Source organism: Leuciscus leuciscus (assembly GCF_965113295.1).
Source record: "Leuciscus leuciscus genome assembly, chromosome: 12".
Taxonomy (NCBI): Eukaryota; Metazoa; Chordata; class Actinopteri; order Cypriniformes; family Leuciscidae; genus Leuciscus; species Leuciscus leuciscus.
Genome location: NC_138736.1, coordinates 15,107,315 through 15,121,379, shown reverse-complemented (window position 1 = coordinate 15,121,379; position 14,065 = coordinate 15,107,315). Strand labels below are relative to the sequence as shown.

The following is a 14,065-nucleotide window of genomic DNA, read 5'->3' as shown; positions in this document are numbered from 1 at the left end:
TTTTTCGAAAACACAAATGAAGATAATTTTAATAAAACCTGAGAGATTTCTGTCCCTTCAAGTCCACGCAACCAAAACTCGGATGCTTCAACATTGTAAAGATAATCCATATGAATTGTCCTCTGAAGAGACACAATCGCTTTATATGATGAACAGATTTATTTTAGGCGTTTATACATACATATTCAGAAGACTTGGGTTAAACCTCTCGATTCATATATGAATTACACTCATAGTATATTTTTTTGCTTTGTTAATGTATACAAATTTTGTAAAAGGATGAGAGGATAAAAATGTCTTAATTTGTGTTTCGAAGATGAATGAAAGTAAGTTTGAAATGAGGGTGAGTAAATGATGACAGAATTTAGTTTTTTTGGTGAACTTAACCGTTAAAGGAACACACATAATGCACAGTTCATAAATGATATTTCAAATTGTGTGGTTTGAACTTTTCAAGTGACTTAAATACTGGTCTGACGGATATTTTATACATTTTCCTGCGTGCACAGGAGTGAAGGTCAGTGTGTTAAATGGTGAAGTCTGGAAGAAGAGGGATAAGGATACATGTGTAAATATGCTAGTAATGAGTGTTTCATATATACATGTACTGTATACATTTTAGGGCTCAGTAGAGTCTGTCAAACTGGCTCTCGGAGGCTCTCTGGCTACAGCTGGTCTTCTCATTGACTGTCCATTTCAAGGAGATTCAGCTATAAACAATGCAGGTAATGACTTCACAGTATCAGAGGAACTTTAACTATGTGGTAACTTACAAGACATCTTAAAAAAATACACAATTTACAGCAGAGCACACTGGGCACTCAATGTCCAACAGTGCACTCAATTCATCCTTTCATTTACACTGTGACAAATAAACTAGAAATAATATAAACCACCTACCGGTATATCATGTGACAGCACTAAAGCATGCTACTTTTTGTCAGACCGTTATTAATACATACTATAATGTTTTTTCAGACAATTGTTTTTAAATATTAGGTAGGACAGTACATACTGCATAGTATACCATATGCGGTATAGTATTCCATTATCATGTCATCATACTGCCCTCTTGTGGCAATGCAGAAATTATGCCCATTATAGATAGACCATTTGGGAGCAGACGTCACAATTACGTCACTTGCACCTGCATGCGCATTATGGTGGCAGAAAAACAGTGGTAACAATTGGAGATAACTGGCAAAATCCACAGAATAATCATTTTTATATTTATTGTGCCTTAGAATGTCATATGTATAGATGTATAGAATTCCGTCGTCAAATACGCCCTTTAAAACTATACAAAGACATTTATGTTACAAGCCACAGACTGGACTGGTGAAATGATTAGTCTACTATTAAAGCATGAATAAGTCTACATAATTTTCACATATGCAGTTCAAATGGGACACAATGTATTGGGCCTACAGTTAAAGGTACAATATGTAAGATTTTTGTAATAAAATATCCCAAAATCACTTGCACAGTGTGATATATTTCCTGCAGTCGAGTACTTACAATATCCCAAAAGTTCCCAAAGATTTTTAATTTCAGAGAAATTCCTATTTTAAATAATGGCTCGTCCCTGTTCACTGTCAATGACGTAATATCCGCGTTATCCCTGGTTTACCCTCGTACTGCCATAGTAACCATGGCGACAGACATGGACAACTGTGTTATGTCTAGCGGCACGCTCACACTGTTGTTGTTTCGTCTAATAAACTGACCTGTGTGAGTAGTAATTCTGCACTTGCGTGTATTTTGGTAGAATGAAATGTCCTTATTCCTTTATATCCGCGGGACTCGCGTGTGGGGCTGATATCTGTCTCTCATTAGCAATCGCGACCTGCTTCATACCACAGTCATGTTAAAAACATCAATGTATTCACTCATTCCTCTCATAATTGTGAGATATAAACTCAAAATTACCTTTTTAATTTTTTTATTCTGTGGCTTCCATAGACTTATCACTGTAGAACTGTCATTATCTGACACCAGGCATTTGTAATTTTATGATTTTAACTGAATGAATTTCAAATTAAAATAAACGGTGTCCTTTTAAACATTCAATTCATCAAAGAATCCTGAAAAAAATGTAAACAATTTCCACAAAAATATTAGGCAGCACAACTGTTTTTAAAATTGATAATATTAAGCTGAAAATTCAGCTTTGACATCACAGGAATAAAATACATTTTAAAATATATTCAAATAGAAAAGTATAAATTGTAAGACAATTTCACAGTACTCTTTTTACTGTAATTTTGTGAGCATGAGATATATGCATTACAATTTTTTAAAATCATTAAAAATAACATCACAAAACAAATTTATTAATTAAAGATTTTTAAATAAAAAATAAAAAACTTCAAAAATATTTGTCTGTATATTATTTTGTTTTAGAACAAGATTTGTTTTATATATATAAAATGTTGATGTTGTTTCTTTACAGTAGCCAGTGACATCAACGCCATCCTTGGTAAATATCAAATATAATCAAATTGAATTATCTCCATGCCTGTAATGCTTTTCTGTGATAATAAAAAATACCCTCTCATATGGCCAGGTGATCACACCAAAGCTCTGATTGGACAGCTGATAATCTTTAACCAGATCATGGGAGAGCTGAGAGAGGATATCAGAGAACAGGTTTTGTATTGCACATTTCTGTTTTTAATTGGGGTATGGGATTTTATCTAATCAAATTCTCTCTGCTTTTCTGTGTTTTTAGACTAAAGAGATGTCTCTCATAAGAAACACCATCCTTGAATGTCAAGTGTGTGGTAAGTGGTGGAGAAAAAGCAGGAAGGATAATGGATCTGATAATGGATCTATTAGGTTTTGTTAAAACATGTCAGAAGATTGTCATGGTATTAACCTTATTTTTCAACACGGAAGTAAGCTGTTTTCTGTGAATATGTGAGGCTTCCAATTCCTTAGCTGTTATATAATATATATAATAACAAAAATAATATCAAAGTGCAGTAAATGGTAAAACTATTTGCGCTACAAACCAGTGGGTTTATAATTGACAATACGTTAAAATAATGTGGTAAGAAATAACCAGTTTGCAATATCAAGCAGCATAAAAAGCTGTTTTGGACAGCTAATAATAATTGGAAGCGGATGACACCAGAAGCCAAGACACATGAAGAAATTTACAATTTATGAAATTTACAAATGGCCGTGCCCGTTCTTTCATGAAAAATAAGGTGGAGAGAAGTAATCTGTATGTTGCTCTCTCTCTGTTTATCAGGATTCCATGAGCCTCAATCACGGTGTCATCCTAACCCCTGCTATAACGGCGTAAGCTGCATGGAGAGTTTGACGTACCCAGGATATCAATGTGGCCCCTGCCCAGAGGGCATGACAGGCAACGGAACACACTGCCAGGACATTGATGAGGTTCCTGCTAATATCGCAAAGTTGATTATTATAATTATTTGTGTTTGCTAAGGCATCAAGTATTTTTTATATTGCTCCAAAAATACCAGAGTCATACACTTAGAAGGACACTTATTACTTATTAGTACTTATTACAGAAATAATATACACAAGGGAGTATAATCAACAAAACAGGGAACAGGTGTGTAACTTAATTAACAACCATGGAAACTAACAACCAGGAACACAGGCAAAACGGGAAGAGTGAAAACAAAATAAAAACACCATGAAACTAAACATAACTCTGACAAAACACCCACCTCCCAGAAGGTGCATCATTGTGCATATGAGGAAGGGTGGCGGCTCTGGAGGTGGTCGAAAAGCTGGAGCAGACGGATACTAGGAGGTGGACCCACCGGTGGAGCCAGGATAGCTGGAGACCCAGGCAAAGGAGGAGACACAGAGACTGAGTGACACCATAGGTAGTGGAGGCCAAGGTGGAACCGTGGTGACGAGCGGGCAGAAGGAGCCAGGGTGCCGGAGGATTGAGGCAGAGCCGATGGGACTGAGGCCCAAGGTGGAGCTGAAGGTAAGGAGGAGCCGGACAGAGCTGAAGGGGAAGGTGCAGCCAAAAGCTCGGAAGTCCTGTGGCGTAAGCAGTGATGACTGACCAAGGCGGAGCCGGAGTGACGAGGGAGCCCGGTGAAGCCGTGAGGACGATGGTCCCAGGTGGAGCCGAGGGGGTGAGGAATCAAGGTGAAGCCGACTGGTCAACGGGCCGAGGTGGAGTGACGGGCTTGGCAGCCTAAGGCAGAACCAGGGGATCCACGTGCCAAGGCGGAGTTGGAGGCTTTGGGGAATAACCACTTTCCTCACAAACATTTACAGAGGCCAGACACATCTCCCCCTCAGTATCGGGAATATGGTCAGGGTTCCAATCCATGCCCTTGTACTCCACGAGGACACCCACTGGGACGGACAGTGTTGCTTGCTCACGCAACTGGTCAGACTCCGGGATGAAGTTGGGCTCAGGCGTCAACTCCGGCTCACCCGTGAGGCAGACAGTCAACAGCGAATTGTTATTAGCAAGCTCCCACTCCACAAATTTGGCAAAAATGTCCCTCGAGGACCATCTTTGCGCAGTCGTGCCTTAGTTCGCTCATTTTAAAACAACGACGACACCGAGCAAAGAACTGGGAGAACTGAGGGCTTAAATACACAAGGGAGGATAATCAACAGAACAGGGAACAGGTGTGTAACCTAATTGACAACCATAGAAACTAACAATGACCAAGAACAGGGAAAACTAAACCAAAACACCATGAAACTAAACATGACTTAACATAATATTGTAATATTAAATAACAGACTACAGTTAAAATTAGAATCAATCAAATTAGAATGTTAATCAACATATCAAAATATGTGTATTTCTTTAAAGCACAGCAAAAGATTATAAAAATATGTTTTAAAATGTACTTTAAAGTAAAACGTAATTTGACATTAAGAAGTGCACTTTTTAAAAGTGTACATAAGTATTTTAAGAAACAAAAATGTACACTCTTTAAGTACTCTTAAGTGGACTTTTATTTAATTGATGTTATATTATCTATAAGTACAGTTTATATATATATATATATATATATATATATATATATATATATATATATATTTATTTATTTATTTGTTTATTTATTTATATAAACTGTAGTTGCTAGCTGCTTACTTACTGGGCAAATTCAAATTGACCAACCCCCAAGTTTCTACAGTGTTCTGATCTCTAGATACCCTTGTGAAAAAGAATATACGTATATATATATATATATATATATATATATATATATGCTCAGTAAGCAAGCAGCTAGCAACCACATAGCCACACTCATGACATCTTGGTAAATACATAGCATATTGAGATATTTATGCTGCAGCAGAAAATTGAAGTTACAGTTTCAACATAATTTGTTTTTCGCCATACTTTTCTTTTTTTCTCGCAATATCTCCCTTTGTTATAGTGTACTGCTCAGCCCTGTTTCTCTGCAGAGTTGTGTGTGAACACAGCTAAAGGCTTCACCTGTGAGCCCTGTCCCATAGGATTCACCGGTACAACACTCAGGGGGGTTGGTTTGGAGTTTGCCAAGAGCCACAAGCAGGTAAAAATGTGTTACAACCAAAAATAGTGAGGATAACAAAATGTAAAGATATGGCCTATTCAGACCTCAGTATTTTTTATTTCAATGAACAGACATTATGTCTGCGATTAGCTTTACTGTTTAATGTTCTTGGTGTGAACAGGCTTTTACCGTGAGAATATTGTAAATTTTTTTCAGGAATGTGTTGATATTGATGAGTGTGCTGAGCACTCAAGTGCCTGTGTGCCCAACTCAGTCTGTATAAATACAGTGGTGAGTAAACTCTCAAAATTTGCACTTTAAATAAGTTAACACCAGAATTCGCAAGTCAAACAGAGTAGCCATAATTGGTGAAACATAAACGTACCACTGTCAAACTGACTTCTCTCTTTTCATAGGGATCGTTCAAGTGTGGCCAGTGTAAAGCAGGATTTGTGGGTAATCAGACTGTTGGCTGTTTTGCAAGGAGGACATGTGAAACTCTGGGCTATAACCCCTGTGATGTAAATGCACACTGTGCGATGGGCCGCAATAATGACATTTCCTGCTTGGTGAGAATCTAGAAATTAATTTTCCTACCTGGAAATTCTGAATCTAAAATCTTCATTTGTAATTAAAGCACATGCTGCTCTTAAGTGAGAAGACACATTCTTTAATGTTTTGGATTACTTCTTTGCTTCTTTTAACTCAAAAAGCCAGAATTGTCCAAATGGCTGATCCTTCTCTTCATTTTGTGTCCCGCAGTGTAACGTTGGCTGGGCAGGTAATGGGAACATTTGTGGTCCAGACTCAGACATTGATGGTTACCCTGATGAACCACTTCCATGCATTGACAATGACCAACACTGCAGAGCGGTACATACTCATTCACAAAGAATAAATTGCACGCACTGATAGTTCTTTAAATTGCTCATCTGCCTTGTTTAATCACCCAATTCACTAAAGAAATTAATCATCAGAAGACAAACACTTGTGCTGAATAAAATATCCATGCCGAATTGCACTGGCTAGATCATAATGTCTAAAATACTGAGAAACACTGGTTATAGCACTCTTCTTTAGCAATTGATGAATTACTACCATCTTGATTGATACAAAGTGTACAAAATCTTGTTTAAACAAAATTACATTGGCCATCAGACTATTACTTAATTTAACATGCTTATTGCATCGCAACACCAGTCCAAATATCACCTGGTTAAATTAGCCGAAACTGAATTGAATTTGCCACATTCTGTCCAAGTCATTGTTTACTACCCTGTGAACAGATTTCTGCTTAACATCTCTGTTGTGATTTTTTAATCATGCTTTTTGGTATAATATGAGTATTAATAATTTGAATATCCCTGTGCAGGATAACTGTGCGAATACCCCAAACTCTGGACAAGAAGATACAGATGGAGATGGGATTGGTGATCAATGTGATGAGGATGCAGATGGAGATGGAATCAAAAATGTTGAGGTTTCTGATCAAGTGGCTAAGGATTGTTGAAATATTGAGCAATAATTAGATACCACACCGTTTTCATATTGGCTGATGTTTTTTTAATTTTTAATTTTTAAACCAATTGTCTGTAGGACAGATCCTAAGCAGTAGCTATTCTAATTGCATGTTTCTAGGACAACTGTCGTCTAGTGCCCAATAAGGACCAGCAGAACTCTGACACAGATTCGTATGGTGATGCTTGCGACAACTGCCCTAACGTTCCCAATGGAGATCAGCTTGATACGGATGGCAATGGCAAAGGAGATATCTGTGACAATGATATTGATGGAGATGGTACTGGCCTACTCACTTTTAACTGTTCTGTAGTTTTACAGCATTGTACAACATCATCTACTCCTGCCACTGTATTCTCTGCGCAGGCATCCCTAACGTTTTGGATAACTGTCCTAAGATACCCAATCCCATGCAGACAGACCGAGACGGAGATGGTGTGGGTGACGCGTGTGACAGCTGTCCTGAGGTCAACGATCCTTTGCAGGTTTGACAAAGGGATCAATATAATGCTAAAGGAAGGGAAGAGGGGGCACCATCCAGAGATGAAGCTGAAGGTTCTTCATCTTGGGTTGAGATGTCTAAAAAATGGAGGCAGAGATACAGCTGAGATGCCGGAATGACGTAAAACTTTCTATCATTAGGAGAAAACTGTTGAATCATAGGAGAAGTAGTGTGCTTTTATGTTAGTGCCCAGTGAGGTTGTGTATATCGAGAAGAGTAGAGGTCCAAGCACTGAACCTTGAGGCACCCCAGGGTTTTTTAGGTTACCTGACAAAATATTTTGCATAAATTGTTTACTGCTCATTGCTCACCCATTGCTTTAATTTCACTCTGCTCATTTGAGCAGTCAAATTAAAATGTTGCATTTTCAATAGCCAAATTCCACAACATGACTACTTAAGCAAACTTGTATCATATTCCTTAAAATGTATTTATAAATGAACATGCTCAACCCATCACTTTTTCAGAACTGTTGATAACTACAGAAACAGTAGCTTATGTTAGGGTTAACTTCTGTTTAATTTACAAGAGGTGAGCGCTTCAATGACATTAGTTGAATGTATCAACATTTCTTCCATAATTATTAAAGAGGCATATAAATAATAAATAAAAGGAAATTGGTTAGATTTTGTGAACAAATAGTGGCACTTAATCCACTGAAGGCAATGGAGCAGGGACTATGGCCACCCTGCTTTTTAAATATGAATGCAATGATTCATTCTCATATTTTGTTTTTTTGCAGTCAGATATGGATAACGATTTGGTGGGAGATGTGTGTGATACAAACAAGGACATGTAAGTATTTGTGTTGATAAATGTTTATTTTACCCAAGAACAGGGTGTTTTTACAGTTCTCTTAAAGTGTAATAGTTGTTTTAAGTTTGTTTTCTTTTAGTATAAGTCCATTTCAAATTCTTATGTGGTATAATTCATCACTCAGAAAAATCAGCTTATTTAATGTTTAAAGACCTACTTAAAATGATTCTCTGTGTGTAGGGATGATGATGGATATCAGGACACGAGAGATAACTGCCCTGAAGTGCCCAACAGTTCTCAGCTGGACTCGGATAATGACGGCATTGGGGACGAGTGTGATGATGATGATGATAACGATGGAATTCCAGATATCCTCCCTCCTGGTCCAGATAACTGCAGACTTGTTCCCAACCCCAGTCAAAAAGACACTGATGGTCTGATTCTTAATTCTGTATTTTGTAAAAGCATACTACACTTACTGTTTATGCAGTATATATTCAGTGCACAGTATGTACATTTTAAATTTCATACTATTTTTGCCAGAATGTGCAGTAACAGAGCGCATTGCACAAAATACTATATTCCACAATGCTATCTGTTCAACTTGGCTTTCTATTTCCAATGTGACGAAGGAACTCAAAGTAATATCAACCACAACTTTAAACATATTTGCTTGACTGGAGGTCATAATGTTTTATTGGAGTGGGACATTTTACACAACATTTTATTTTTTATTTCTGAGATGATATCTGGACCAACACTCACTGAACTAAACTTCTGAAGTAATGAGATTATGTGACAACAGTATAGTATAGTATAGTATAGTATAGTATAGTATAGTATAGTATAGTATAGTATAGTATAACATTTTAAAAAACAACATGTGCTGTTTCACAGACTTTTCAGATTGTAAAAATATGATGCAGTAACCAGTATGCTAGTATTCTTTTCCAAAGATACCTGTTACATATATACCTTATTGACACAGTCTAGAAATTAACATATTTGTTTTGTACCCTCTCTCCTTTCAGCCAATGGAGTTGGTGACATGTGTGAGACAGACTTCGACAACGATAAGGTGAATGACTTGTTGGATGCGTGCCCTGAAAGTGCTGAGGTCACTATTACAGATTTCAGGGCGTTCCAGACAGTCATTCTTGACCCCGAAGGAGATGCTCAGATCGACCCCAATTGGCTGGTACTAAATAAGGTGATTATTGATTAAAATGGCTTTTATTTGATCAGCTAGCTTTTCCTATATTGTTGTGCTTATTGTAGACAAAGTCTTTGAAGTATTATAAAAACAACTTTGGTGTTTTTTTAGGGAATGGAGATTGTGCAGACCATGAATAGCGACCCTGGTTTGGCTGTGGGTATGTACACTGAACAAAAATTTGTGTAAGGTTTAGGCCTACTTTATAACAATTTATACTCAGAAATTACTTGTAAAAGTCACAAATAATTAAAAAGAAATTGCAAGTAATACATTGAATTAAACGTGAATTTTTGAAGTAGAAAGACTGAAATAGTATTTTCTTGTAAAACATTGTTTTAACATGTTTTGATAGTGTACATAAAACTCTTTTACATTTTCGTACAGCCATAAAATCACAGTTGATGTTTTGTGACTTTTACAGTTCATTTACTTCACTTTCAACAGATTAATTGACATTTCTGTCTCAACAACTATTAACCTCTTTATTTTTTTACTTAGGTTACACAGCATTTAATGGTGTTGATTTTGAGGGCACGATCCATGTGAACACGGCCACTGATGATGATTACGTGGGCTTCATCTTTGGCTATCAGGACTCTTCCAGCTTCTATGTGGTGATGTGGAAACAGACAGAACAGACATACTGGCAGAATTTACCCTTTAAAGCCTCAGCTCAGCCTGGGCTACAGCTTAAGGTAAAGTCAATTTAAAATATGCATTAAAATTAGGGCTGTCAATTGATATTTATCTGAATTATGCACCCCTTACAAAAAATAAGTTTATGTGTGCTACTAGTATACTTCTTTTAAACTAAAAATAAAACTTTCAGTCTACTTTTTATGTACTTCTCAGAAATATACTTAAAATTACACTTAAGTATACTTGAATTCTAAATGTCTAAGTATATTTGGCCTATACTTGTACTCAATATTCTTGATCGAGATGTACTTAAAAGTATAATTAAGTATTCTAAGTATACTTGGATTGTAGTTGTGTTTACTCTTTTGATTGAGTAACCTATTAATTAGTATTTTCTCATAGTTTTACACTGTTTAAAAAATATTGATTTAAAAAGAGAACAGATATGTTCCTAATTCTGAGTATTTAAAAAAATGTGTCCACTGGTAGTGTACATAGGAATTGACTTCAAATTTTCTTAAAGTACAGTGAAAAGTATTTTTAAAGTATAAAAATGAATAGCTAAATAGAAATATAGTAGTATACTTAAAGTGTAAAAATTATATAGTAAATTGTAAACTATATGTATGATGTTAAGTTCACTTAAAGATAGAAGTATACTTGCAGTATAAAACTACGAATAAACTACTGTAAAACTAAGAAATGTGCTACAAGTATTTGACTAGTAAACTATCAGTACACCTATAAGTTCACTTGTATTATAGTTTCAGTACAAATGAAAAACGCAGTTGTAAAATTACTACTGTTACACTTAAAGTATGCTTAAAAGTATACTTTTATACACTAAAAAGTGGGCCAGTTTAGTCCCAAGTAGTATTGAAATAGTACACTTACAAGGAAACTACTGGTACATTGATATTAGTATAATACATAAAGTAGCCTATACTTCAAAATATACTTGAACTTTACTTAAGTATACTTAAAGAAGTATACTTATTTTTTGTAAGGATCCTGATACAGTATGCAGATTAATGTTAATGAATGAATTGAATGTGAATATTTGCTGAGAAAAGCAAAGCAAATGTAGTACTTTATTGTGGCAGTTGAATACACAAAAATTCACCAGTGTTGCATTTTTACGAATGTGATAAAGGAATGTGGAGGGAGAAAGGAGAATATTTGGGACATAATGTAGGCCTGATTCAAAAATTATAAAAAAAATTGGCAACAGTAAGATTTAAAAAAAAAAAAAAAAAAAAAAAAACTCTTATGCTCACCAAGGTAACATTTATTTAATCAAAAAATACAGTAAAATATATCATTATTATGAAATGTTTTCTATCTGAATATATTTTAAAATGTAATTTATTCCTGTGATGGCAAAGCTGAATTTTCAGCACCATTCCTCCAGTATTCAGTGTTACATTCTTGCCCCTTCAGAAATCATTCTAATATTCTGATTTGCTGCTCAAGAAACATTTATTATTATTGATTATTATTGATAACAGTTGTGCTGCCTATTATTATTATTATTTTTATTTTTTTTCAGGATTCTTTGATGAATAGAAAGTTCAAAAGAACAGCATTTATTTGAAATAGAATTTTAAAATTTCTTTTTAAAAATCTCACTGACGGGAAACTTTTAAACAGTAGTGCATATATTCATGTTTAAATGCCTTTTATTAACATTACTCAGAAATTGCTCTGTCTCTTTTTACCTCACTCTTCCAGGCAGTGAAGTCTCGTACCGGCCCTGGTGAGTATCTGCGTAATGCCCTGTGGCACACAGGAGACACATCAGGGGAAGTTACTTTGCTTTGGAAGGACCCAAGAAATGTGGGTTGGAAGGACAGAACGTCCTATCGCTGGCACCTCTCTCACCGCCCACAGGTGGGCTACATAAGGTGAGAGCTGATCTGATTTAACTTTAAGAGAGACACAAAACATTTTTCTATGAATGAGGACTCACACAATCGTATCTCTTACCATTAGAACTTGAAATATTCAGTGGCGCCTCCAGAAATTTTTCATAGGGGTGGCCAGATGGGGCCACTTAAAATCTTGGGGTGGCACACCAAAACTATAAACCATAATTTCAGAATTTTTTTCTACTGTTGTAGTAAACCGGCCTGTAGTAAACTTTTAGAAAGACTTAAGGAAACTCCTACTGATATACTAGGCTATATGATGGTTTATTGTGTTATATTTAATGTTACTATGATATAATGTGCATAGACTATTAACAGTACAGTTAACATTTTGAGTTGCACAACAATTCTGTTGTATTTTGCAATTATATTTGGCATAAGGTGTACATTTATTGCAAACAAAACAGTTACTGGGGAAAAGCAGATACTGGCAGATATAAATATATTATATTTATTAATGTCAAGAATTCAGAAGTGTATATATTTATATAGCCTACACTACAAAGAAATAATATACAATTAAATTATGCTTATTTTAAATGTATTGAGCAGGCTAGGTATAAAAAATATAGGCTTTTAATAATCTTTCAGTGCGCAAAACCATAATAAGCTTGCCAAGCTTGCCTGCTTGGCTGTGCATTAGGGATGAAATGCATAACTGATGCTACTAAAATTTATACTGGCCAGCGGGTATTTATACGGCCACCCCTGGCCACCCCCTGGTGGCGCCATTGGAAATATTTAGTTTTGTAGAGTCTGACTGGGTTCTTTATATCTATGGGACAGATTAAGACTGTATGAAGGTACAGCCCTGGTGGCCGATTCAGGAGTCGTGATAGACACCACTATGAGAGGAGGGCGGTTGGGCGTCTTCTGCTTCTCCCAGGAGAACGTCATATGGTCTAATCTCGGCTATAGATGCAATGGTAAGTAACATGATGTGAGATGCATTCTAAATGGAATCTCAGTATCTGAGGGTCAATTTGAAAATGATAGGCTATATATAGAAATATAAAATCGTAATTGTAATGGTTCAGTGTACTGTGAGCTTCAAACTGAAGCCACATCATTCAGAGCGTGTACATCTCGATACAGTGTTTTAGTCTCAGGGTGACTTTTTTTCTTCTGGTATTTTGCACAGATTCCATACCAGATGACTTTATGCTGTACCAAAAGCAGATGAAACTGAGGACATAAGCATCGCGCTGCATCCCCTCATCATGTCTACCTGTGTGTTTGTGTATATGTGTGTGTTCAGAGAGGTAGGAGGAGATCATGATTAAAATTAGTTTTTTATATTGTGAAATTTTGAAGGGTAGAAATATTGTCAATCAAAATGATACACTACACTGCACAAGGTTGCATCGTGCACCATCATGTATGCTTGAAATATGAGTGTGGTATCTGTGTGCTATTTGGATGAGAATCAGCAAACCTTAAAATGCAAAGCTAATGGAATAAATGTCCTTAAGTTTTAAAAGCAATTAATAAGGTTGTAAATTAAAAAAGGCAATACATATAACTAAATAGGTTGACTGTGAATTTGCAAAAAATACTAATAAAAATATCCTTATGTAGTTAAACTACATTTACATACATTTAAAAATACACACAGTTGTGTTTCATTATAAAAACCCATAATGTGTTATTAAATTCAGTAATTGTTCTTTTCTAATGGTTTTCCCCGCCTGTTTTTCATCCAAAGAGGCTGTGATTGTGAGGTTATTTTGTTCATTTCAGCACCATGGACAGTGATCTATGTACTTGTTATTCAGTGTGCTGCAAGAATTTAGTGAAGAAAATGAATAAGGACATTTACAAAACTGCATAACAGGTGTATTTGTATGATTTATCCCAGACATAAGCCATTCGGTATTGGTTTGGTGTGAAATTGGAAGCCATGGCAGTATAAGCAAGACAAGGGCACGCCAGCAATAAGCTAAACAAATTCACTGATCTAGCATTTTACATTTCAAACATATTAACAGAATAAAATAAATCTAAGCCA

At 35.8% G+C, this 14,065-nt stretch overlaps 1 protein-coding gene across 3 annotated transcripts in view; it reads left to right on the top strand.

Moving 5' to 3' along the window:
- The window catches only part of thbs3b (thrombospondin 3b), a 36,166-nt gene extending 22,101 nt beyond the window's left edge, over window positions 1-14,065 (top strand). For 2 of the 3 annotated variants that reach the window (XM_082186368.1, XM_082186366.1), the window contains 20 exons: window positions 623-725; window positions 2,453-2,479; window positions 2,567-2,649; window positions 2,732-2,783; window positions 3,257-3,405; window positions 5,400-5,537; window positions 5,715-5,789; window positions 5,915-6,067; window positions 6,261-6,371; window positions 6,871-6,978; window positions 7,137-7,296; window positions 7,383-7,501; window positions 8,261-8,313; window positions 8,515-8,708; window positions 9,306-9,484; window positions 9,599-9,647; window positions 9,989-10,185; window positions 11,861-12,033; window positions 12,844-12,983; window positions 13,199-14,065. In XM_082186368.1, the coding sequence (XP_082042494.1) occupies window positions 623-725; window positions 2,453-2,479; window positions 2,567-2,649; window positions 2,732-2,783; window positions 3,257-3,405; window positions 5,400-5,537; window positions 5,715-5,789; window positions 5,915-6,067; window positions 6,261-6,371; window positions 6,871-6,978; window positions 7,137-7,296; window positions 7,383-7,501; window positions 8,261-8,313; window positions 8,515-8,708; window positions 9,306-9,484; window positions 9,599-9,647; window positions 9,989-10,185; window positions 11,861-12,033; window positions 12,844-12,983; window positions 13,199-13,254 (2,319 nt within the window). In that variant the 3' untranslated portion in view covers window positions 13,255-14,065. The remainder of the gene's footprint in view (window positions 1-622; window positions 726-2,452; window positions 2,480-2,566; window positions 2,650-2,731; window positions 2,784-3,256; window positions 3,406-5,399; window positions 5,538-5,714; window positions 5,790-5,914; window positions 6,068-6,260; window positions 6,372-6,870; window positions 6,979-7,136; window positions 7,297-7,382; window positions 7,502-8,260; window positions 8,314-8,514; window positions 8,709-9,305; window positions 9,485-9,598; window positions 9,648-9,988; window positions 10,186-11,860; window positions 12,034-12,843; window positions 12,984-13,198) is intronic. The other variant, XM_082186367.1, reaches the window with a different exon arrangement.